General features: G+C 42.0%; 2 protein-coding genes across 4 annotated transcripts; one reads left to right on the top strand and one right to left on the bottom strand.

Annotated features, from left to right (window-relative positions):
- Positions 1 to 1,360: 1,360 nt before the first annotated feature.
- On the bottom strand, positions 1,361 to 12,824 carry LOC134866440 (angiopoietin-related protein 1-like). Its single transcript, XM_063886625.1, has 6 exons — positions 12,620 to 12,824; positions 10,057 to 10,339; positions 5,980 to 6,817; positions 4,334 to 4,527; positions 2,950 to 3,220; positions 1,361 to 2,527 (listed from the first exon to the last, which is right to left on the bottom strand). Exons 3-6 carry the CDS (start codon positions 6,779 to 6,781, stop codon positions 2,340 to 2,342), a joined length of 1,455 nt encoding a protein of 484 aa, XP_063742695.1. The 5' UTR covers positions 6,782 to 6,817; positions 10,057 to 10,339; positions 12,620 to 12,824; the 3' UTR covers positions 1,361 to 2,339.
- On the top strand, positions 12,717 to 23,306 carry LOC134866438 (protein zyg-11 homolog). 3 transcript variants are annotated; one of them, XM_063886623.1, is made up of 14 exons: positions 12,722 to 13,130; positions 15,562 to 15,727; positions 16,661 to 17,451; positions 17,628 to 17,768; positions 18,237 to 18,413; positions 19,049 to 19,113; positions 19,343 to 19,442; positions 19,656 to 19,706; positions 20,398 to 20,556; positions 20,774 to 20,821; positions 21,065 to 21,265; positions 21,350 to 21,402; positions 22,144 to 22,241; positions 22,645 to 23,306. In XM_063886623.1, exons 1-14 carry the CDS (start codon positions 13,128 to 13,130, stop codon positions 22,824 to 22,826), a joined length of 2,235 nt encoding a protein of 744 aa, XP_063742693.1. In that variant the 5' UTR covers positions 12,722 to 13,127; the 3' UTR covers positions 22,827 to 23,306. The 3 variants fall into 3 exon arrangements, with proteins under 3 accessions (XP_063742694.1, XP_063742693.1, XP_063742691.1); XM_063886621.1 differs by having other exon boundaries at positions 12,724 to 13,130; positions 20,395 to 20,556; XM_063886624.1 differs by lacking the exon at positions 22,144 to 22,241 and having other exon boundaries at positions 12,717 to 13,130; positions 20,395 to 20,556.
- The last annotated feature ends 3,197 nt before the right edge of the window (positions 23,307 to 26,503 follow it).

The raw sequence follows: 26,503 nt of genomic DNA, 5'->3' as shown, positions 1-26,503 counted from the left end.
ATTTTCTGAATGAATAAAACATGTGAAATATAAAATGTTTAATAGGGAGTTTTGAAACCGAGACCAGCCAGGCTAGCTTTGTCTTTTGCATTCTTTATGCTAACGTTAGCTAACCACCTGACAACCACGCTCTACATTCATCTAGTCGGGTCTGAGGCTCAAAATAACTTTTTAAAATGTTTTGACTTGTCTCAATCTCACTACATTGTGCTTTGTTTGACAGTGGAACAAGAAGAATAGGCAGTGAAAAATAGTTGTGTAGTTCAGGTTAAGGGTCTGAACTAAATTGATTACTAGCCCTTACCCAGACATCCACAGAAATGTGTCACCACTTGAAACGAGAAGTCTCTGCTGTGCTTATCTATCCTCATTACTCTTTCACATCAACACAAAGCACATGACCACTTGTTACTGTTAAATGTTTGAATCTGCTTTAAAAAAAATCATTTTAACTGCATGACTCACACTCTCAGACAGTTGGAAATCTGAAAGCAAATCTGAACAAAGACTAAAAACGAGCAAATCAAAAGCTAATTAGGACTTGGTAACAGTATAAATCAGCATGTCACATGAGAGGAGTTCTTTTGAATCCAAATGAGGAAGAATGTCCCTTCAAGTGGCACTAAAGTCCTCCATTACAACTGTTAGTGTTATATTGTTGAGGTAAGTCATATAGTGACTCATTGGTTTCAGCTTTTATTGCTGTGTATGTTAACATTGTGAAGCCTTTTTTATTTGACATTGTTTTTTTTTAAATGTTCATAAACATCTTTGCATGTCCAGCCGGCTGTGACCGATCTCGTTTCTTTGTGTTTTGTTGCTTTATAAAAGTTTGTTGGAGAGATGGGTGTGAGGGCTATTGTGGTCACTCAGAAAAAACAATCACAATATGAGGTTTCTATTTTTGTCTGAGACACCAAAGGCAATGCAGTTCCGTTGTACAAAGCAGACCCAACTGTTCAAAAAAAGAAACCCCCAGCTCCCCTCTCCTCTGGGATGGTTCCCCTAAAAGGATGCCGCTTTCCTTCCATACCGGTGATTACAGAGTGCAGGCCCACTGACTTTAAAAGATATTTTACATAAACATACAACTCAAGCACTTTTGTGTGGAAAGAATGTAAATTTCTCTGTATTTATAAGGAAGAGTGGGGGAATATAACTTGGAAATTTGGACTGATTCCATCGCAGTTCATCCCCTCCCTGCTCTCTTTTTCTTTTTTCATCCCGTCTGGTTTTCAGCAATGTGTTTCTCGTTGTACGTCCAATTGCCTAACTTTCAACACACTTGGTCGGCATATTTTCATGCTCATAAAAACACTCAACAACAAATTGCTATTCCCTTTTTTTTTCACCAACAATGCTAATTTTTTACCAGAATCATACTGATCAATTTAATCAACAGCCAAATGACAGAAACACATAACAGCAATTACCATACGTGCAAGCTCACTTTAGGAATGATTGTCATTTATACAGTCGAGGAAATTAGTTATTTTCTCTGTAGGATCATTTACTGTTCCCTCAGGACACCTGGCCCTTTTCACTGTTATGATAAGTTAATTGTACACATAAATTATCGTTTCTGGTCATCTGCACCTGGACAAAGTACTTTAACATAGAGTATAAAGGTTGTTTTAAGTGTAGGGAGAAAAAAATAAAACCAGCACTGTTTTTGTAATCAAGTGTACATAAAAAATGTATTCAAACCACATTCCTTCTCAATGTCTTTAAGGTGCTGGCCTTTTTTAGATTTGGAAGTGGATACAGAGTATACATATCTGTATTGCCAAGATGTATTTTCCAGCTCCCAACAGCTATAGCACAAGATAAATACCATGTATGCGTGTTCCCTCCACATCTTTATCTTGGCAAGGTAGGAAAAGCTGCTTTTAGATCCTGTGACGCTAAAGCTTATGAAGGAAATCAATATCAAGGTTCTGTAAGGATGTGGCGCCTCTTCTCCATGGGGTGACCTAATGAGGAAAACACTGCAGTTTCTTAATCAGAGAGAAAGCAATATAATGCATTATTTGGCTGCAAATCTTATTAATTATACTTATTTTGCCAGCACCAACATGTGTATTTGGTGGTAAAAGTAGCTGTATAGCTTACTATAAATAGGAATGCCCCCTAAATCCCACTTTTTGTGCATCTATTATCATATAAATTGAACAGTCCTTGTCTGTTATAGAAGGCAATTCAAGTCACTACTGATGGTTGGTTTTCTCCTTTGGGGAAGTTCTTTTAGGATGAACCAGTTGTTGATGACATATCCAGTCACAATGTTTCTCCCTAGCGTCCACAGTTGCCCCTGGTTCAGCTTGGCTTCAAATATCTCCTCAGTCAATGGGCCTGATCAGCATACGGACAGCCTTCATAGAGTAGAAGCCTCCACCGTAGTCGGCCCAGAAAATCCCATCTTGGAATTTGCTGCGGTAAACGCCTCCGGTGTACCAGACACCGTTCAGATTGACTTGGCCGCAAGAGTTGTACCACCAGCCTCCTTTATGGAAATGGGCACAGTTACCTGTAGGAGGGGAAAAGGAAGGTTGATGACAGTGTGTTTTAATAAAATCATCGGTCTCTATTTTGCCTTTTCAACATACGTAGAGCCACCAGATTCTAATTTGTAGATGTTAGCTGGAATGTTTGCTGGTTTTCAGTTCTTGCTGACGAAGCTTACAAGCGCTAACATGCTCAAAATGATTGACAAAGAAGTGGAAGATGTGACTTTGTGCAATTTGCCTGGTCATAATCACTTTACATTTCCGATGAGAATTGTGGGATCCCAGGTGTTGTGAAAATGATGCAGTGTTTTATTGGTATATGATCTACGATGACCCCGTTTGAGAATTCTCAATTTCGAGAATGTGTACAGAATATGTAATAACAGAATTTTAAGGTTGTTTCACTTTTGACCAATATAAAATGTTTGCTAAATTCATGTACCTAAGAAGGCGTCCTTGTCTCGATCCAGAGTAGTGAACTGTTTGCCGTTGTTGCTGCTCATGGAGTCCCCGGCGTTGCCCTGGTAGGTACCCAGTCGCAGACGGAATCCCTCGCTCTCAGGCTCTAGATGGAAGCTGCTGTACTGAGCGTACACCTTCTTGTCCATCCAGTCCTCCATCTCTACGAGCAGCTTGTAGTCCCCCTGCCTCCCCAGGTAATAGATGCCTTCCAGGCCGAGCCAGTATTCCCCGTCTATGTTGCCAAAGCCGCTCTGAATCAAAGGAAGTTTATAAGGGAGGGTTACAAAAAGATCACAGGAAATAACGAGCATCGTTTTTCATGTGGTAGCCTGAGGAGTTTAGAAACATGAGAATTGTTTGGGAAGATAAAAGCCCCTTGTGAATAAAGCTGTGGGATTGTAACAGAACAAACAAGAGTTTTCTTTTTGATGACGATTGTGGTTCTGTAGTTAAGACAAACTACAAAGCTTCAAAAGGAACAAGCGGTAACAAAAGATTACCACCCTGTCTTTGAAATGCTTAAAAAGACATGTTGTAGACTAGAGTTTAGGCAGCAAAATAAGCATCCATCCTCGAAATGCTGGTTCATCACTTAAACCCAACGGAGCTCTTAGATCATGGCTACTGGTGTAAATGGCCTTGGCACTTGTGTTGAATAACAGCGAGCAATGTACATCTGGCCATGTGCCTCAAGAACACTTCACTTGGTAGAGGAGGTTGAGGTTTGGGATTGGGGATTAGCTTGGTGAGCCAGCAGATGATGAACGATGTAGGGTTTCAGTCCAGGGCCTCCTCTCTGGTGCTGTGTGTGTGTACTTGTGGTGGCTTTTTGAAAGAGCACATAGGCAAATCAATGTTGAAGAGAGCAATTTAGCTTCCAGTTACACATGCACGAGCCTGGCGAGGTTGAACGGAACACTGGATCGCTGAGGCTGCCAGCCATGATATACTCTGTCTCATTCTCACAGAGCTTTGATGAGTGGGTCTATATGTTGTGCAAGCCAACCAGCTATTCATCCAGGAAGGCACCATAGTAGTAGCGGTTTTGGAAAGAAACGTCTGCAGATTGAGCTGCGGAACATACCTTCATAGTGGGCCATCTAATGTTTCATAATGGGAATCTCAATCCAGATAACCCTCGACGAATACTGCTGCTGACGGGGCGTTATATTTTACAGTTAGTGAAAACACGAGGATTCTGGCCTAGGAAATAGTCCAAAAGACCCCAGATGGTTCCACTACATGGGTCATATACTGTAACAGCCCCCATGTTGTCTTTAGATGACCCAAATATTGAAGTTGGCTCTGGAGAGAAGACAGAAAAATAAGACAGACAGGGTGGGGGAAGTGTCATGTGTCATCACCTTGTAGCTATCCCAGTTCCTGAAGAAGTTAACGGAGCCATCTCGCCTGCTCTGGATAACGGTCCAGCCGCCGTTGTCGATGTCCTGTTCACACCAGGCCTGCACTGGCCTTTCTGCTTCGTCTGGTCTGATCAGGTACATGCCACTGGTGCTGTGGCCAGCTTCCTGTGCGGCGAGACAGTCTCTGAAAGGGCCTGAAGGAGAGGACAAGAGAGAGAGGTGGGCATCTAGCCGTGGCTATTTAGCTTTTAGCAGGACTATAGCTGGTGTTATTTTCTTTCCATTTTGATTACATTTAGCTACTACGTATATGTGGCAAAACAATCTCAGTTTGAAGTAAAAGTTTCAAAGAAGATTTTTCAATGCCCATTTGACAGCCTATTATTTTGAAACCTCAGAAGTCAGAAAAAATATCCAATTGGAAGAGGCCCATTGTTCTGACATTCTGTTTTCCTTCATATAAGTGGCTGGTTAAGAAAACACACACACAAAAACAGATGTCTTATTATCTTTCAGAAGACATTTGACATTACCGACTTCATTTTTCTTAGGGAATAGAAATTACCGGCCTTACTCGCTTACATTTGATTGGCTTTAGGCAGGGGAAGTGAGTTAAGGTTAGGGTTTAGGGTTTTAATATAAATATTAAACGTGTCAAAATGTCTAATTCTGGTTTAAACTCAGTTTGGGTTTGTATGACAGTCTTACACACTTCTTGTTGTTGTCTCAGAACATCATTAAGAGACTTTTAAGTAAAGGTCTGACAGAGGGTTGAATTTTAGGAAATCAGGTAAACAAGAATAAAATCACACAAACAAAGAGTAATAAAAAACACATTTATCCAGCAAAGATGTTTACTATGTCCTTTAGGAACCGCGGTAGGGGAGTGAGGCAAATAAAATGACTTTATAAGATATGACGTGCCTTCATTTGTGGTATGAAAACAAAACAGGAACAACTTAATAGATACCCAAGTGAACCCACTGTGACTAACTGCCTTTTTCCAAAGTAATTCAACATTCTCATTAGCATGGCATTTTAACTAATACCCTATGAAGTAGTGAGTTTATTTAAAGGGGGAGCAACCCTCTCCAGGCTAATAGTAAAATAATAATGTAAATGTTTAGTCCATTCATCCCACAAAGTATAGCAGAAGTGCCTCTACTTTGTGGTTTTTGAGGGGTCTATACATTAGCCTGGGTTTTGTCTACATCTCACATGCAATGGAACAGTCTTGTAAGGGATCCTTTTCATTCACAGCTGCACTGAAATCCTACACACTTTATTATTCTTGGGTGAGGGCAATCTAAATGTGTCAGGAATTTCTGTTGATGAGCAAAATCCCACTGGTTAGGTCTTTCTTTGCTTTGCTTTAAGTCCCCCGCCTCAGTTGAGACGTTACAACATTTTTATTTCCATCCTGGTTTGTGTTCTTTCTGTTGAGCCGGCAGCAGAGTTCCAGCTGAATGTGCAAATCTCTGACCTTTGAAAATGAGACCACTGGCTCACCTGCAGCTGTTTTCAAACTTAGGGATTTTGTCACGGCTGGCCTCCAAATTCATGACTGCTTTATAAATACACGTTTCTATCAATGAATATATTATTGAAATGTAATGGATGGATTGATGAATTATTCTCTCACTTACCTTCAGAACTGAAGTTCCTATGTGGAGGTTTTGGAACTTCCAGGGTTCCACTAGTGGGTGATGGTCCAGAGCGTGAGCCTCTTTCTCGGGCAAAGCCTCGGTTGTTGTCCCTCTGGATTTCATTGGTGAAACGTGGCACATTAACAGGAATGTTCTCAGGCACCACCTGCACAAGTGGAGGTCCCAAGGGTGTCTGGTCATGCCTGCGGCTGTACACCTGCATGCAACGCTCCTCAAGTGCCCCAATCAGCACTGACTGGTTGTTCACTACTGCAGACAGGGCTGCGTATCTAGACTCCAGTTCCTTGTAACGGGATGCCAGGCGCAGTGACTCTGTGGTGGCGTTGAGGATGCGAGTCTCCAGCTGGGCCAGCTCCAGTGAGTTGTCCCTTTTCCTGATGATCTCATGAAGCAACTGCATGTACAGCTGGGTCACTCTGGAGTTCATGTTCCTGCTCTCTTTCCTCAACAGCTTCATTTCATTCACCAAGTTGCCGTCCACATCCACCACTAGCTTCAAAGTTTCCGTTTCCCTACGCTGCTTCGACAGGAGGTCCCGCACTCCAGCCACATCCAGGCGTGTCACTCGATCCTTGTCGGTAGAGTAACCGCGGGCGGCACATATGGGTCCTGTGATCTTCTGCTCAGGAACCAGGAAGGTGTAGGAGCACTTTTTGCTTTCCCCATTGGCCTCTGGAGCCCTTCGTATCCGGGACAGGATGGGGTTCTTTGTGAGGGCTTGGCTGTTGCCCCAAAATGACAGACCAACCAGAATAAATATGCTCCATGTTACAGGCCCCATGGTTCCTCCTCTCTTTACCAGCAAGTCGCCTAAGATCTATAAAAAGGAAAGACAAGTTTGGACCATTTTACATGAAATTTGGTAAACCTATTAATGTCCCCTTAATGAACCTTAATAATTCTTATCCCGCATCATCTGGTCAAAATATGTCAAATAGATTGGTTTATAACAAGAAAATGCCCACAATGACCTTATACGTATAGATAATTTTCAGTTTTTGTCCTCAGCATGTAAGTATTTGAACTGATGTTGGTATTTAGCTTACTGATTTAGCATCACACATTGCCATTGTGAACGTGTTAGCAAACAACGTTAGCATTTAGCCAACTTATTAATCAATATAGGCCTTCGTGTTAACATTGCCATTGTGGTCAGGTTAGCAAATCGATGTGAGCATTTAGCTGACTTATTGAGCATAATAGGCCTACATGTTACATTACCAATGTGAACATGTAAGCCTACTGCTGGTAGAATTTAGCTCGAAGCACCACTGTGAATTGTCGCAGAGCTTGTCACCGTAGTTTTAAGAAAATTATGTTATTCAAAGAGAGGCAAATTGTGGTTTTGTTTGGTATTTTAGGTCAGTATAACAAAACACCCTAGAAGTAACAGTAGCCATGTTAAACAAAGAAAGATGTCATTCATTACAATGGTGTGGCTCATTGTTGTTGTGTTTTATTTCATTTTTTGAACAAAAGTGGAAGTCTAAATGTATGTTACTCATTTTGAACTTTTCAATTTCATACCAGGCACAAAACCAGAAATAACCCTAGAAAGCAGATGTTTTAGTTTCCCCTGTAATCCAATACAACCACTGTGCATCTACTGGCATCGGACAGAAGAGAGATTCCACTCAAGACTCAACACAGGAGTCTTGCCTAATTATAAAATAAGTGAGCATTAAAATGTGTAGTGAAAACTAGCAGACATAGACAAAGACACAACTGGTTTCACATATCAACTGCTCAGCCCCAGGCAAGATGTGCCTTCTGGCACGCTTGTGGTCGAGTTAGAGCAGTGCCACCCATCCACCACAGATCTGTTATCGTAACTCCGATTTTCAATACATTCCCTCATAGGTTCTCTTTCATTACAGCCCTTACCACATCTGTATCAGGTGTCTGGGTGTGAGCAAGTGCTGGGATCTGTTTTTCATATTTCTGTAGATTTCCTGGCTCAGAACTTCAACAAACCTCCACTTTAGCCTAATTGCACCTGTGCTGACTGGTGAGGAACATTTGTTAAAAACCTCTTAATGGGAATACGGTTTAACTGAAAATGGAAATATTTGATACAACATTGACTTAATGTGGCCAGGGAGGACATTGATGTCAGCAGGTGGTTACAATTCACATGCTCTCTTTAACTTTTGGCATTTCTTCCTGGTTGTTTCAAACAAAATACTTACATTTAGTGAGGAATAAAAGAAGGAAATGTGTTAAAAGAGCAGTAGGAGGAGCAGGAGTCCCTGATTTATGAGTAATGTTTTTCTGGAGTCTATTTTTGGACCGAAAGCTTTTGTTTTGATCCTATTGGTTTTGACAGCACACCGAATGCAGCAGGGGAGGGTGACGTTGGCAAATGAATGCTAAGTAAAGATCCCACCCTCCATATTCAAGACCAATGCTTGGCTCTGGAAGTGGAGCCAACTTCAGTGTGATTTTGGACCAAATCCAAATCCAGAAGGCAGGATATGTCTCGGGCGGATATGGCTCAAGAGGTGAAGTACCCTTCGCCCAACACTTCAGACAGGAACACAATGTGACGCACTTCATATTAGAGCAAATCAAAACTAATCTGCAGAGGATTTTATGCCAAAAAAAGAATTGAATTAAATGAGTCCAAGACAGAGACAGCTGAGGCTTTGAATAATTTCTGTGGTCTCCTCTTTAAATTTCTTGCACTGAAGAGTCCTAACCGCAGTTAATGGGAGAGATCCCAGAGCATTACCTAGGCTGCTGTGTTTTATCATTGTCAAAGGAAAATCTTGCCTCGAGGGAAATTTATAACAAAATGTTTTTGTTTTTAGCACAGTGACTTATCCACCGAAAAAAAGTCTGAGCTAGCATTCATTTTAAAGACTTAAAAGTTCAGCAGCTTAGGTGAATGCCAGCTTGACATATGGAAGAAAATGCAGATTGTTTTGTCTTGGATTATAAACCATCTGAGAGGAGAGGAAAAGGCACTGGCCATGTGTCAGAACTCAGAAACACCTTGGCACTGTCAGTCTGTAAATATTACCCGGAGAGTACTTTTTCCTGTATTTCCGTAATCACAGGTCATCCCCCTTCAATAGCCCGGCCTCAGCAATTGGCCCGTCTGCACGTCTCCAACCCCACAATATGAATCTCACAGCAGTGACAGTGTTTACACAAAGGCTCCTCAGCCAGGGATCTCTTCTGCAGTTTTTAACCACCGGGTTGCCCTCATGTCGTTCACACCCTGCTGGTCTTCATCAAGTCGACCGCAGCAGACATGTTCTTTTTTTGTTGACTTATTAAAAAGGGGCATATTCATCTTACTCGTCGCTCTGAGCCAGACCTGACCAAAACCCAGCTACCTCATCGGTATTAATGCAGTCCTTTCAATCAAGCAGGTCAAACTTTGCGGGGGCAGTTTTTTTCCCAGCCCAGAGGAACACGGAGACACTGCCAATCGGCCCACTCACTCTAAGTGGTACCACTGAGCTCTCACTGCCTACCGCTAAGCTCCCCAATTAAAAGATTTATCTCATGTTAAAACTCTTGAAAATCCCTTGCAACACAACCTGTACCCCCCCCCCCCATCCTAATTTCCCTCCAACTTTATAAAACCATACATCAAAAAGCCCCACATTTTCAGTCTGACTTTGTTGTGGTTTTTGTTTCTGGCCAGCGGATTTTATAAACTGTGCCAATTAACCAACAACTTATTCTGATGGTGCCACTGATTGGGTCCGTCTGCTAAAGTGACGACATGATGCACCAACTGTGTACAGAAGATGGTTAACAAACACCAGATGTATACAGAATTTGAAAAACAAATATGAGTTACTTAAATAGTTTAAATGGATACTTTAACTTCAGCAATGTACCATTACTCCACAGATGACTGAATGTCTGGGACTTTGATTTCATGTAAAAAGTATTTTTCCTGTTTTAACTGCACCTTAACTAGTCAACTTAAGTGTTTTTCACATAGTGATGACGTGGAAAACTGAAGGTTTTGCAGTATGAAACAAAGCTTAAAAACGATTCAAAAGGGAATTTCCTAAGTAGTAGGAAAAAAAATCCTACCTGTGTCAAGGAGTTCAATCCAGAAATTGCAGGTATTATACCCAGCCTTGATGTCTCAGTTTTGTTTCTTATGCAGGTTCATGCTCTCCATTCTCCTCCTCTCACTCTCCGTCTGTCTTTGCTTTGCTGATTTTCATTTAGAATGAAGGCCTGCTATGGCACGGGCAAACACCGTCCACTAGGAGAACAGTGGAGGGTGGTCCGTGTACAGAAAGAGGGAGGCTGATGGTGTGACTTTCTCTGTAGTTGGAGCAGAGGGAAGGCTTGGCCCTGCCTTCTTCGTCTGAAGTTCAGAAAAAAAGAACAACTCCTCCTAATATAAAGTTTCACCACAAATAAATACCCAAACCGGATTGGCTGTGAATCAGCTAGAGCGGTGAAGACATTTAAAATCAGTCTAGCTGTCATCACGTCATATGGTCCTGTTTACAATGTAACACTGTCTCCCACGCACGCTATCTGTCTGTCAGGCTTATTGGATCTGATGAAATGCACACACATTTCTCTCTTCCACACACAGCTTCGTTCAACTACAATTTATCAAAGCCTACTTACTCGCAAAGCTGTTTGCCATCAACTCTAATCTAATGACTGACTGATTCTGGCAATCCAGTAGCTTAAGCATTTTCAATTTGCATGTGATTTCTCTTGTGTTTGCTCCATATATGGGGTGTCTCTTGTGGCAATGTGAGGGCTTTTTGGCAGCTGTGTTTATTTGGTTACGAGGACAATACGCAGAGGGGCTTTGCAGACAAAAAAAGAACGCCCCTCGGCTAAATGTTTTGGATTGAGGAGGAAGCTCAGGCTTTGATGCAAGGGGATTCTCTGCATGGGGAGAAATACTTCAGCATGTGGGATGACAGATTTGCCTATGAGGACATTCATAATATGTTATTGCCTGTGCATGTATGAGAACATGTGTTTGTATGCGTGATTGGAAGCGTGTGTCTCCATGGTGGTCGGGTGTATATAATAGAGGTCATATAATTTAAATAAATTATATGTAGAAAGAACATGTGTTCGGAGGAAGCTGTCACTTAGGGAAGCTAAAAAATACATTTTGGGCTAATCGGATCCATGCCTGGAAATCTTTATCTGCAACCCATTTAACAAACCTCACTATTGTGTAGTCTAGAGCCGGGGTTCCCTACCTTTTTCCTTTCCCATCATTGGGTAAATTGACAACACCTGACCTAGTGACATATGTAATCGATATTTCACATAATAATGCATAGTAAAAATGTAGCAGGACAACTTACAAGCTGTACAGTTAACCCACAAAGAGTATGCATGTTATTTTTAGTCTGTATTTTCTTCTTTTTGCATTCTCCCTGGCACTTTTCCAGTTGTTTGTTTAGCTGGTTTTTAAAGTGTTTATCTTAAATAAAAATCCAAACTTTCCAAGGAATACAAATTTAATTGAGATTTGTATAAGATATGTTTAAAATGCTGAGATCCAGGTTACATGTATGTTTTAAAAAGTTGTTCTGCACCTCTAAACATCAAGAAGGCCTTGAAATTTTGGCAACCCCTAATTGGAGTCGGGATCCAAAGTTAGGAACCAATGCAGTCAATACTTGTGGACAAATTTGATGATTCTCTTATTTATTTTAACCCTGATTCTTACCATTTAAAAAGGACTATGCTATTGAAGTCCCCACATGTAACAGTTGATATATATTCCGCAAGGTAATGACTTTTTGCATTTCATTAGTGTATCTAATTTCTTTTTACTGTTGCAAGTCTGTTGACATCACTGCTCATTCATTTAATAGACACAATGGATGTTAGGCCTTTGTATTTAGGGATCCATTATTTAGAATCAAAAACACATTTGACTATAACTAACATAAAGGAATAAAGGTACTCTCTCTCTCTCCTCTCCCTGAGCCCCTCCTTGTGGCTAAACAAGTCTATTACCGCCTGCACCTTCACAGTTATTGCAGGTACACTGCCTTGCTCTTTTAAAGACATACTGCCTGTATGCAGTAGAGAAAGAAATATTCAGACAGAAGTAAAAGTCCTGCATTTAGAACATCACTTAAGTGAAAGTATGTCAGTTTTATTAGAAAAAAGGTACTTTAATTATTAAATGAAGAAGAAAACGTCCCACTGTGTTTTCAAAATGTATATGATGTTTTTAGAATGATATTAAAGGTTGTTTTAGCTTAAATCATCATACGTTTGTATTGTTCCTGTCATGAGAGAACCACATCTCTATAAAGTCCCATTTTCATGAGTTTCTCAGAGTTTTTGGCTTAGTGACGATGCATTTTTCAGCTAATCCAAGAGGGTTTCCAAGAGTTTATTTAATTTAAAAAGTAGGACAGTGTTCTAAACTCATAAAAGGAACTCAAATATTTTTGTTTATTCGAGAAACTCCAATCTGTATCACCAAATTTGGAGATAGATAGTTTTCCAAGGACACAAATTGTTAGCCAAACAAATAAGTAACGAAAGCTTTCAGATAATAAAGTATAAAGTATAAACTATGTTTCCTCAGGGATGGTGTTGATTATTTCAGCCTAGCATAAATGTAAAGAGGGCAAATGAGGTAGCTTACCTCCAATTTTTACTGAGTCACATTCCACCATTGTCTGTGTTGTCAAGTTAATACTGATTAAAACTATTAGCACGAATGAAAACACACGCTAACACATCCTGAAAAGAAGAAGAAGAAGAAGAAGAAGAAGAAGAAGAAGAAGAAGAAGAAGAAGAAGAAGAAGAAGAAGAAGAAGAAGAAGAAGAAGAAGAAGAAGAAGAAGAAGAAGAAGAAGAAGAAGAAGAAGAAGAAGAAGAAGAAGAAGAAGAAGAAGAAGAAGAAGAAGAAAACAACAAGACTGGGTGACGTCACGCGTATTGACCAATAGGAGCCGGTCAACTTGTGACAGTTGGTACTCCGCGGATAACATCAGCGACTGTCAACAAAACAGAAGATTTCTTAACTTTCGTCCTATTCAAAGACATTTGCATGATGACGTATTATAATTTAAAATGTTGCTGAAGGTCGTGTTACCGTAATTATTATAATAATTACATTAAGTTTCCTGTCGACTGTTTACTTCTCAGCCATGGTGAGTTTGACCCCGTCCCCTGCTGTTAAATGTTGACAACGTGTTTACGGTCGTTACCCGAATGTGCCATTGACAAACGCTTTTAGCCCGTATACTGTGCCGTGGGAACATTATTGCTTTTGTCCACTGTGCCCTGCAGAGACCGGCAGGATTAGGTGGTTTAAAGGGGCTTTACTTTTGTAGTGTTACGGATAAAATTAGACTCCGGCAGCGTTAGAGATCCCGTGTCAGTGTGGATCTGTTGAGCCCCTAAGGAATAAGCCTGACAGACAACTGTCAGGGCAAAAATGTCCTTGACAATTGTTTTTCATGTACAGTAGGGACAGTAACTAACGAGCCAAGTACTTCAATTAAGGTACATTTTGAGGCTCTTATTTAGGTATTTCCATTTCGTGCTACTTGTACTTTTTCCCTCTTTTTAGTTTAATAAAAATACGAAATAAATATATAACCCTCGGTGAAATTCAAGCTACCTGGCAGTGAGAATAAAATACCATTACCAGGTGCAACATTAAAGTGATGAACACATTAACGCATCAATAATTACTTTCCAATAATGTAGAATATAGGCCTACCATTGTTAAATGGGCTGTTGGGCAGAATCAGTACTTTTACTGTTTGTACGTTACATATAATATTATTGTAGTACTTTTGTGGTTTTATTTAAGAAAAATGTCTAATGCCCAACTGTTGTATTTATAGACTGTGGTATTTATCCTTTTTTTTAGCTTAAAGAATTTGTGTCGATATGCATCAAGTATAGAGGAGAGGCAGTGTTTTTTGTCCATGGCGCGCCAAGAAGTGACGTCAAGGCCCTGGTTAAGGGGCTCATTTCCCGATTGGGAAAAAGACTTCATAGGTGATTTTGAGACCAAACCTGATTCCCGGCCTGCTAGCTCCAGGCATGCTAGCCTTCTGCCCGATCCCAACTTAGCTTCTCTTGTGGACCCCTTTTTGGGATCCTGGCTGGCCTTTGGAGGCCCGTGGATCATTCAACAAGCTCAAAAGGGACGCAAGGCCAGGCTACCAGTCAAGCCTCCTGCAGCCAAGCCTCCTACAGCCAAGCCTACTGCAGCCGAACCTACTGCAGCCAAGCCTACTGCGGCCAAGCCTTCTGCAGCCAAACCTTCTGCAGCCATGCTTCCGGCTCAAGTTTTGGCCCTAGCAGGCACGTTCCCGGCTGCAGTTCCGGCCCTAGCAGCCATGTTTCCAGGCCCAGCCCTGGCCGCCATGCTTCTAGCTGCAGTCCGGCACACTCCAGCTACCCCTGTCCTGTCCTCAGTCCTCATCTCCTGCCTCTTCGGGGGTCCCGCAGACGCCAGTACCAACTGGGGTCACGCCGACAACTGCTCATGTCCCGTCGGTGGTCCTGCCGCCTCCTGCTCCAGGTGCTCCTTACTTTCCTCCGGAGCGGTCCCGCCGGGCTCCTGCCCGTCCTCCAGAGAGTTCCCGTTGCGGCCTCCACCCCGTCGGTCTCCAGCCCGTCGTCCAGAGGCGTCTCACTGTCCTCCAGCCCGTCGTCCAGAGGCGTCTCGCCGCCTTCCAGGCCGTCCTCCGGAACTGTCTCGCCGCCCTCCGGAGCTATTCCACCGTCCTCAAGGTCGTCCTCCAGAGTTCCCTAGCCACGGCTATTCCCATGTCTCCGGCCTATGGAATTCCCTCGCTGTGGCGTCCGTCCATGTCTACGGCCTCCGGAGCTCCCTCGCCGTGGTCTACACCCCTGTCTCCGCCCCTGTCTCAGGCCCCTGGAGTTCCCCCGCCGTGGTCTACGCCCATGTCTCCGAACCCCTCGGTTCCCCTGCCACAGGCCCTGTCCATGTTTGCCTAGTCTTCTGCCCTGCCCCTGGGCCGTCCGCCAGAGACACCCTCCTTGTCCTCTGCCTTGCCCCCGGGCTGTCCGCCTAAATCCCGACTCCGGACCCCCTCCACCCACCTTTTTGGCCTTGGTCACGCGTCCCTCCTCCAGACCCCCTCAACCCACCCTGTGGGAGTTTTTTGGTCTTTGTTGGGACGTCTGGAATCTGCCCCTTGAGAGGGGGGTTCTGTCATGATCCTTGTTTTCAACATGTTTTCCCTCTGTTGTGTCATGTGTAGTTTTACTTCCTGTCTTTTGGTTTTCCGTGTGTCTGATTGTTTCATTTTTGTCACTTGTTGCCCTGTTTCTTCCTCCCCTCCCCAGCTGTGATTTGTGTTGTGATTCGTGTCTTTGTATTTAGTCCTGCTTTCCCTTGTGTTCTTTGTCAGTTCGTTATCGTCAAGTCCGGTGTTTTTCATGTCCTATATTTTCCCAAACTTTGTATTTTTGTAAAACATCTTTTGGAATAAAGCTCACCTTTGTTTGGACTCATACCTGCCTCCCTTTTTTGCTGCACTTGGGTCCTATTTCCCCCACCCTTGACAACATTTCTAATCGCCTGCCACTCTTTTGCAGGAAGCCGACGGCCCCCAGGTCCTGTGTGACCTCTGCTTGGTTCAGGTGTGCAGCAGCCTGGAGGCTCTGTGCAGCAGGAGAGCAGACGGCTCCCTGTGCCTAAGCTGGGCCCCGGTCTTCCCACAGGAGATGGCAGACCAGTTGCTGCGCAAGATGGCGACTAAAGGTAAGTCAGGAGGATAGAAAAAGGATCTGAAAACATCAACAACCGAGGGCAACTGCTTCCAAAAGAGAGTAATTCTGGTGCAAGTGGTAAAAAAGGGAGCAATGACCTTACTTCACCAAAATGTGACTTAGGCCTACAGTTGGATACTCCTTTTGTCCTTTATTTCAAATACATAATGTGAAAAGCACATCCTGGGCTTTCAGGTATGTTACACACGGCTTTGTGACCAAATAGAGCACATCTTCTGTCTTTTCAAGTAGTTGGAAAGCCATGGATTTTCCAACTACTTGAGAGATATTAATTCTGAGCTTTATAAGGATGTCGTATTTTTGAGAGTCTTATTAAGATTATTTTAAGATTTTAAAAGTGTATGTAAATGTCAAGTCTTTCAAAATACATATTTACATCAATGTCTGTTGCGGTTGAAATCGGGACTTCTTCTCATTTTTATTTTCAATGATTATGCATACTTGTTGAAACAGAGTACTGAGTGAGAAAAACAATATTTTAAAGTATTTTTCTTTCCTTTTTTAGGTATTGAAAGTTTATCATGGGCGATGTTTATCACAAAAAAGACATTTGAAAAGTGATATTTTATTATTACAAAATAGTGTTTTTGTGGAAATGATTGACCCAATATCCACTACAATGGGCATATTATAAAGAGAAATATACAGTTATTGAGAAATGTATTTATATATCTTTTTTTGTTAATCTCAGTGAGTTAAAAAAAATGTCCTCTGGGTCTCAGGAATCTTCAGGCAAACAACTTCCTATTAAGACTAAAGACCAATATAATTTGAAAATAGCAGTGTCCTTAACCTACCCTATCATCATATGATTTATTAGTTCTCAGTGTACTATGCCAGGCTGAAAATGTGGAAAAGCGATCAACACCAATGAGGCTGAACTGATGCTACTTTTTCCTACAAGGGATACTGAATGACACAACTGTTGGGATTTTCCAAAACTGCAAAGAGCTCCGTCTGCGCCGAGCCACCATCCGCTGCTGTCCGGTATCTGCAGAAGCTTTCCGCCTGGCCCTCTGCCCTCACAGGCTCCAGGAACTAGATGCTTCCTTGGTCTCCGGCGGCCTCACAGGGGCTAACATTGTCTCGGGCCTGGCCACAAACCCGGAGTGCAGATCCGGCCTGCGGAGGTTGTGCCTCACTGGGCTATGTGTGGACTGGGAGTCTCTGGTGGAGGATGGAGTTGGCTTCAGCTCCCTGCAGGGCTTGAGGACGCTCAATATGGCCAACACAGACCTAACTGATGCCGCCTTGGAGGATATCTGCACTCTCCCTCACCTGGAGAGCCTGGACATCTCCTGCAGTGCCGTGTCGAAGCTTACCGCACTCCTCCGTTGCAAGAACACGCTGAGATCTTTTATCGGCCACAAGCTGCAGCAGCTGGATATGTCTCCTATCAGGTGTCTCTCTGTCCTCAGCCAACTTCACACCCTCAGGCATTTAGACTTTTCAGAGGATCACTTTTCTGTGGATGACAGTGATGGGAAAGACGGGGAGGAGACGGTGCGGCAGCTTCTGGAGGGGACTGCTCAGGTCCTTCCTTCACTTGTATCCCTAGATATCTCTGGTCGGAAAAGGACCAGTGAAGCATCAGTCAGAGCGTTTGCGGAGGCGAGAGGTGGACTGGTGTTCTTGGGCCTGCTAGCCACTGGGGCTAGCTCCTGTGACATCCTGACTTCACAGAGAAACTTAAAAGTAAGGCGCTGGTGCTAGCATCGGTCACAGAGTTCACGTCGGAGCATGTTATGGGCACACACTTAAGCTTGAGTCTCGCATATGTTTCTCATCATCCTTTGACTCGAGGCACTGTTTGTATATGCCTGCTGCATTTCCTGTCTCTCTGTAAATGCTGATGTGCTGTGTATGTTCAGGTAACCGGAGATGCCAATGAGAACCAGGTGTGTGAGGCCCTGCGGAGGTACAGAGACCGCGAGTGTTTCATACGAGAGGCCCTCATCCACCTCTACAATCTAACCACCGATATTGACAAACCACGGCCAGATATGCTAGAGGTACTACGCATTGCATTGTGTTGGAACAATATCTTTAAAGCATAATTTTCTTAAAGATCAGATATTTTCATTTTTAAGTGTTTCGACCCCATTCTCCTTTGTAACGAGGGTAGTACTTCAAATCAGTTATTTTGAGCTAAATTGGAACAAACTGTACAGCTAAAGTTAAAATGTCCCCTGACCTGACGTTGTAATTACTGTATTTAACCGTGCTTGCAAAGAGGAGGTGGGGTCTAGTGAAATAGAACAAAACATCCTCACAGCTGTCTGGGTGAGTCTTAAGAGGTGGGAGGGTCAGAGAGATGCGCTTTCCCATCACTGTCCCCAAAACTGACACTTTAAACTCTAGTTGCCAAGGCAAAGAAGAGCACATGTCAAAACCCCCACTGCCTCACCCCCAACATTCAGCCCTTTCCATTTTATTCTGAAGCACATGTAATTTGTAATGAACCTCTTGTTTTCCTGTAGCTGGTTCTGAATGGGATGCAAAGCCACCCCACGTCCCTGCACGTCCACCTGGTGGCCACGGCGTGCGTCTTTAACCTGACCACTCAGGACCTTGCAGTAGCCATGCCTGTCCGCCTGCTCACCTCCACCGTCACCCAACTGCTGATCGCCATGGACAGCTTCCCCAGCCAGCAACAGGTCAGAGGACATGCTCACTGTTTCACATTACAGGCCCATATTGATATTGTGCAGCTTCACAACAGCAACATGTGGCACTGTATGTCTCTGTTGCTATCAGGTTACTGTCCTTCACCTTAGATTTGCTGCATTTTTTTTGTACCTTAATTTAGCTAGGAAGTCCCATTGAGATCAAAAAAACCTTTAGATAGTAGTCTCTCAAAAAAGCAATCAAATGCCTGTATCACCGCATTCTTTATATTTTTCTTAAATACACCACTGGATATGATTTGAGATATGTGTTCCTTTTTCAATTCCCCTGGTGCATAGTAGGGAAATACATTTTTCCCCAGATCCTTCAAAACTCTTATACCCTCCATTGGCAAACCCAGGCAACACACTCCAGGAAAGAGTATTTCCTGAGCATTTAAACCCCTTTTTAAACTTAGCAGAGTTGTTTTGTAATGACTGAAATGCAGTGTGAAGCTCTTGCAAAGCCCTGGAGGGAGTACGCATATAAATGACACTGTCATCAGCATAGAGGCTTATTTTGGATTGATTGTCCATTTCGTAACCTTCAGACAGTATTGAGTTTCTTCATAATGCCTCATTTTTCTTCATATTATCTTACACACATGTGGTTTTCATCCCTCCAGGTGCAAAAGAACTGTCTGCTGGCGCTCTGCAGTGACTACATCCTTCAGGACGTCCCGTTTGACAAGTTAGTTCATTTCCCTCCGTTATTATATGAGCCCACAGTTTACGCAGAAGCCAAGATAATCAGCGCTCTCAAAGAATGGCACTACTACTTTTCCAGCTAAAATATATTTTGTCCTGAAATCTAATTGCCAAAAGAAATAGTTCCTCCAGATGTAAAAATGGTTCTCAAATTTCTGCCCATATGTTTGTAATACTCTGTTCCTTATGTCCACAATGTGATCATACCTCAGGTATTTCGCGGCCACGCTGGTGATTAACTGGCTGCAAATCCACGAGGATCCTACCCTTCAGAGGATGGCGGTGGCAGTCATCTCCATTCTGGTGGCCAAGGTCAAGACACTGCTCACTTACTGTGCATTAGTCTGCTGCAGGAAAAATAGTATAGCAGCTGCTAAGAGCCGTGTGCTCAGTCACCACCTGTACTTCTGTGAGAATAGTTCAAACAGCCAGCTTTCCTTTAGTCCCTGTGTGATAAATATACAATTTGTTCTACTGTGACATTTAAAATATAGAATTCAATTAATTTATTGGTTTTATTTACAGTTGTCCACAGAGGAGACGGCTAAACTCGGCAAGGACGTCTTTATTATGAAGGTATATTAACACTTGCACACTTTAACAAGGTCCCCAGCTTAGCACTTGATATGCACGAGTGTATTTCTAGTCCCCTCGCTCCCCCTTTCTGTCTTTCTCACCCGCTCTATTTTCCATTACCTACCATGTACTCATTCGCTAACTGTCACCTCATTGCTCCATGCACTCACGGTTCCGCTGTTACCCCACTGTTCAATTGCGCCCCTCTGATTCTCTTTGTGTGTGTCATCAAGCCTCTCTGTACTTTATTTTCGCTTGTTGCCATTGTCGTTTTTCTTTATTTGCAATTTAAGAAATTAGTTGTTACAGTGCATACATAATGAAATTAGATACAGTTCAAACTAAAAATACATTAAATAATCAAACAACAATCCATAGATTAAAAAATAGATATAAAAAGGAGGGAAAAAAATAAAACAAAATAACTGGTGTTTTTCCAAGTGATGGTATATTTGTATTCTTATTTAGAGAAATTGTATTTGAGATTTCTTAGCTTTTTTACCTTGATAATAATCTCTTTATTTTGATTAGTGTATGTCCACCTGTTAATGTGTTGTTTAGTTAATACCACTAAAACATTTCGCCTGCATTCCTACACATTTTCTTTTTCCTTTTTAGCTTTTCAATGTCTCTTATAATTGCTCCCCTCCGTCACATGTTTTCTCCATTCATTTCCTCCATCCCACAGCAGCTGCTGGCTTTAGTGCAGCAGAAAGCCATGGCGGGAGCAGTGGACTCCACTCTGAAGTTCGCCCTCAGCGCTCTGTGGAACCTGACGGATGAGATGCCCACCGCTGCTCGCAATTTTATCGAGTGCCAGGGTCTGGAGCTGTATGAGGAGGTTCTTGAGGTACAAGGGCCCCAGAAATACACAGACACATTAATGCACAAATGCACCCACCTACATGTACACACACACACACACACACACACACACACACACACACACACACACACACACACACACACACACACACACACACACACACACACACACACACACACACACACACACACACTCACACACACACAAAAGCATTTCATGCTGTCCCTGTTTTGTGTTGCAGACTTACTACACTGAACCCTCCATTCAGCAGAAAGTTCTTGGCCTTCTGGTGAGTGTGTGTGTGTGTGTGTGTGTGTGTGTGTGTGTGTTTGATTAGTTTACTTTTTGCAATCGTTCCCACATTCCGTTTGTAATAATCAGGCAGCATCTGAATTTGAGAGTTCTTTCAAATATTTACATATTGCCCCCGAAATGTATAAAATCATTTGAGGAATAGGATTAAAATGAATTCCATGTGTAGGCAATCTGACACTATATAATTGCTTTCATCGTTTGTCTCTCTGGGTTGCAGAACAACATAGCAGAGGTTGAGGGTTTACAGGGGGACCTGATGGAGGAGGGCCTGCTGGAGCACATCCTCAGCCTGCTGCAGGACTCCGAGGTGGAGGTGGGGGTCCGTTACTTTGCGGGAGGGACTCTGGCCCAGCTTGCCTCTAGACCTGAGGCCTGGACCCTGGGCGACGAGTTCCGCAGCACCGCCATGAAGCAGCTGGTGTGTGTGAGACAGGAACGTTATAGATGCTGGTCTAAATTTCCCCTTTGGCTCTTGTTTAAAGTTTATTTTCGTTTGTTCCAGCATGAATCCATAATGACATGGAACCAACTCGAGAGGGAAATGGTCTCTTACAGGTGATGAAACAAAACCTTTGTAAAAGGTTGCTTTCTTTAATGTTTGACCTTTTCTATAGTGTGTTGCATAGTTTTTTGTTTTGCATGTAAAGGGCTGGCAAAGGCTTTACTTCCCAGAGATAGTGACATCCCTATGTAATAATTGGCTTGTATTGGCTAGCGCGCCAACTCATTGTACGTGATAGGCAAAGGGACGGGACATCTCTAAGCAATCACAACAGAGCCCACCAGCAAACCAATCAGAGCAGACTGGGCTCTGGTTTCAGACAGAGAGTGTAAAGAGGTGCTGCAGCACAGGCAGTATGAGAAAAATAAAGAGCTTTTTGAACATTAAAGCATGGAGACATGTCACAGTAGAGACCCAAAATACAGATATGAAGCTGAAAATAGGGCCCCTTTAATCCGTCTACCCATTCTGCCTATTCTATTTAACATCAACCTACATGTTGCATAACACTTTTTTTTGTTTGTCTCCTATCAATAACACATCCTACATTCTCTCTTGACACTCTACCATTACATTTAGTCGCTGATTTAGTGGTATTCTACTGAGGCATATCTGGAATTTTGGCTTTTAAAATCTATTAAAAACACATTTTGATGACAGACGCCTCAGTTTACATTCCCTCTGTACGATCGGCGCCAAAGAAAATACACGGTCTAGTTATTAAAGCATCAAACAAAACAAAGAAAAAAAGGTTTTTAATCCCGGTGTTTTGTCTCCTTGGGTCCATATTTCAGGTCGTTCCGTCCATTTCGCCCTCTGCTTCAGACTTGGCAGCCCTCGGGGGTGCAGCTGTGGGCAGTGTGGGCCATACATCTGGTCTGCGGTCAGAATAGTAAGACACACAAACACCCTTCTGCGGGGGTATTCAGGGGGAGATTAACAACAGGAAGCGCAGGGGTGAATTCATAGGGGTCAGCATGTTTAGATAAATGTGTCGTACATAATGTGTTACAGTCCTGGAGCTGCAATGATAATAAGACATCACCTTTGATTTTGAGAAACTTGGACCTTTTTTACTTCTAACCTAGAAAATAATCTATAGCTGAAACAATATAGAAAATAGTGGCTGCCCTTTTACTGTATTTCATCATTTAAATATACCACACGTGTTGTACCATATGTAATATTCAATAGATTAATTTAGACCTCTCCGGAGTATTAATATTTGAGTGTAAGTGTGTTCAATCTGCCAATCCTCTCACATGTTATGCTAACTTCTTCCCTCTATCCTCTAGCTTCACATTACAGGAGCATGATGGAGAAGGAGGGTGTGACTGAACTTCTGTGGGCTTTGGCTGCACATCCCGACACACACAGCGACATTAAAGAACTGTCAGACAGCATCCTACGAATGGTGGATCAACAGCAGAATTGCTTGCCGTCTGCTAAGAACCACACAGAACCTCAAAGCTCTTGACAAAAGTGTAAAATCATTTATTCTATTTACTGTTGAGGCTGAACATACAGAATTGAATAACGCTGCCATTTTTCGGATGAATGGGATAAATGATGTCCTTTTTATTTTACTATAACAACAGTAAATTATGTCACAATCTTTATCTTAACATTTTGAATGTAGTATTAAATTAATTTTAAATGATTTCGCAGAGGAAAAATGTGTTTACATACTGTAAGTGAAATTAATATTTTCTAAAGTTAAGTGACAGAAAATCTTGTGTTTGGTAATATTGCATAAAATCCCACACCTGTCACTAGAGGGTGCTTTGGTACTGTAGCTTCAGGGCTTTCTGTCCTTAAGCTCTGTTTTTGTACAACATTTACTCAGCACATGATTTGATTTAAAATCATACATGATTCCAAGCAATATACTAAAGCCAGCTGTGTTTATCTGTCTGTACCGAGTGCATCATTATAAAACATTCATGCTGGAAAATAACTTAAGTCTCCTCTCCTTATTCCTGTCTCTCTCTCGGGATTGTAGATGCTGATTGTAGATTGATGATGCTGATTATTTTATTTTATGTAACACAGCTGGAAGACAGAACAGCTTGTAGGCATCTACAGAGTCTATTTTAAGTTGAAAAGTGAATTAACAACCTCATGTGAATATAAGTTGTACCACAGTGTTAACATGTCTTGTGTCAAATCCCCTTTAATTTACATTTTTGAATCCCACAAAAGGACTTTTGCTTGTGATTAAGCCAGGTATGTCATCTTGTTGCCAGTAGTAAGCTATATTAGAAAAAAGTTGCTGCGTAAACTGATACAGGGTCAGCATTTAATCACCGCTTCACCATTAATGTCACAGAAGCAGTCCTGGGAGGTTAAAGGTCATGCGCCCCATGGTGAACATGGTGTGGTGTTACAGTTAGAAGTTCAAAGGCAAGAGAAGTGTGGGAAAATGCCACTGCTTTCCAGGGGCTGTAGGTTAAACTATGACGTGCATGGTCAGTCACTGCATGCAGATAATGAATCAGGAAGGAGGTGAACAGAAAAGATAAAGGGGAAAAGTGGTGTTCATTGCCTTATTAGGTTTGTGGTTCCCATAAATAATCAAGTGACACACGAGAAAGCGGAAGGAAGAAAGACTCAAATAACTACAGGAAAGAATTGTAAGAGTAGTGTGAAATTAGCTTATTGCTGAGATATATGGTAGAAGATTAATGTTACTGTCAGGTACCCACTCAAGTTACAGTCAGCAGCTAGATAGCTTAGCTTAGCCTTTGGACTCGAAACAGCTAGCCTAACTGTTGGGCGCTAACAAAGTCTGGTAACTAGCATTTCTTAAACTCACAATTGGGGAGGAAATCTGCCAGATGTTAGCAACTGTTTTTGGTAGAGAAATAGGAAAAAATATCATGAATATGTTTTGTTATATTTATGAATGGAACACATTTAACCTGGACACAATAGAAGGATTAATTTGTGTTAAAACGTTAAAGAGACATACGCCTTGAAAAAGTTGAAATTGTTGTTTATATACCTTTTTATAAAGGCATTTTCTATGGAATAAACAAAGAAATAGCCATAGCTGTTTCCATGCGTTTCAAGTCTCTATGCTAAGCTAATAGCTTCACATTTAGCATACAGACGTGAAAGTGGTTTTAATATAGCTTGAGCAACAACACAAATAAGCACCTCTCCTAAAAAGTCAAACAATTCCCTTCAGAGTACAGAAGCAAAGACAGAAATAGGTATGTTGACAGGTGCAAAAATAGGATTTATGGACAAAAATATCCCTAGCCGAGTTAAATAAAGCATTGGAGGGATAAAACTGGAGATGAAGAATGAAATAAGTCATAGGAAATTAAAGACCCTTTCATGCTCCACAATAGTTTGTGCAAAAATAACCCCGACCAATATGCAGATCCCTGTCTCAGTTTGAAATATCATTGTGCTGTTTTGAGTTGGAGCTTAGTGTGAGTAAGCATCTCGTTATCTCACTTTTGCAGACAGCTCTTTTGGATTACCATAATCGTGAACCAGTCTGGGAACCAAGAATACACTAACGTACAATGCATTCCAGCTGTGTGTGTGTCTTTGTTTGTTCACTTGTGGGGGGGGAAAGTTTGCATTTGCGCAGTTATACCATTATCTGTGAGCTACCAAGGACCCAATGAAGACCATACGTCTTTGACTTGGATGCTAATTAGTCACCTGCTAACCTTCTTAAAACCCAGAAGAACAGAAGAGGAAAAAAGTACATTCAAAGAGCATGAAGAGAGGTCAAGCAAGAAGAAAAACAAAACAAAAAAGCACTTCTTCAGGCAGAATTGTGACGCACAAAAGGACATAACATCGTCTCTCAAATGACCTTTTATTGCTGATGAAGGATACAGAGATGGCAGGCCCCTGAGCCTGTGTGTAGATATGTAACAGCAATAGGAGCGTCCTTCTCTCTGCGAAGTGGATGCAAGGGCTTACTCTTCACTATCAATCAATAGCCACTTTCGCAGAGGAGAGTTAAGCAGAGTGTGTCAAGGTCTAGTCCAAAAATGAGACATACAGCAACATGTGATCGAACACAATCACTTCATAAGGTTAAAATAAATCCAGCTGATAAACTATTTGTGATTATATTGTAGTATGATAATGATGGACATGGTGAGGGAAATAAAACTGGAGAAAACCAATGCAAATTCTGTACTGAAAATAAGGCAACATCCTGTCCCTCTTTCTGTGCTTTAGTGTGGGCAAAACCAGGATATTATACATGATATGTTCACAATTTTAAGCAAAAGAAATATTTTTAACTTAATAAGTTGCAGCAGTTTCCAGCTTTTTGAAGGATTTTGGATGGATTTGGCTGACGGTAATTTGGTGCTGTCATCCATATGTGGCAGGAATTAATGATGACATTTTCTTGCAATAACTGAAATCCAGGCAGCCTTTTTCTGAATAAGTGTCTGAATAATATGTCCCATATTTCTAACTTTGGTCTAAGTAATACCACTGCTCTGTGACCAGATGATTTTCATCCTATTTTGTGTGTTTGTGTGAACGAGTGTGTTTGTTAGTAGATGTGTCAGAAGGCTATTATGGTCCTTTAGTGCCGCTCTCACTTGATGTCACATATCTAAATCTGTGGGCATTTACAGTTTGCCTTCATCCCAGCAGATGCACACAATGCTGCAAACATCTACAGGCAGGAAACACACCTGCCTTTTCTGCCTCCAGTAGCTGTTTATATTTCCTCGTTTATTCACAAACTGGCTCACAGTCACAGATGTGATGTTAATGTGACCCAACCAGCTGAGTGCATCCCTGTCCTGAAGCTCATCCTGACCACTGCCTCAGCCGGGCTGGTAAGTGATGGAAAACAGAGAAGAGACCAAACATCCATTCTCAAGCACAACGATATCTCCATTAGAACCACTGTAGTTCAACTTCAAACAATCGCATTACAATTTGGGAAATATGATTTCTTATCAAGAGTGAGATTGATCATCATAGTGGTATCAAACACCTCACCTTGGTCTCGGCATTGAAGCTAACAAGCATTAATCCCAAAATGTGTTACTTTTTAAATGTTTTTTAAAAAAGTTTTGATGTAGTAAGGTGCAGTTCCCGTTGGTGTTGGTAGCATTAGTCAGTACAGATAATTTATTTTCAAAGCTTTTACACAATAAAATG

The sequence above is a fragment of the Eleginops maclovinus genome, chromosome 6 (assembly GCF_036324505.1).
Source record: "Eleginops maclovinus isolate JMC-PN-2008 ecotype Puerto Natales chromosome 6, JC_Emac_rtc_rv5, whole genome shotgun sequence".
NCBI classification, from domain to species: Eukaryota; Metazoa; Chordata; class Actinopteri; order Perciformes; family Eleginopidae; genus Eleginops; species Eleginops maclovinus.
Note: the sequence above shows the minus strand (reverse complement) of the source record. Positions and strands in the feature narration are given on the sequence as shown.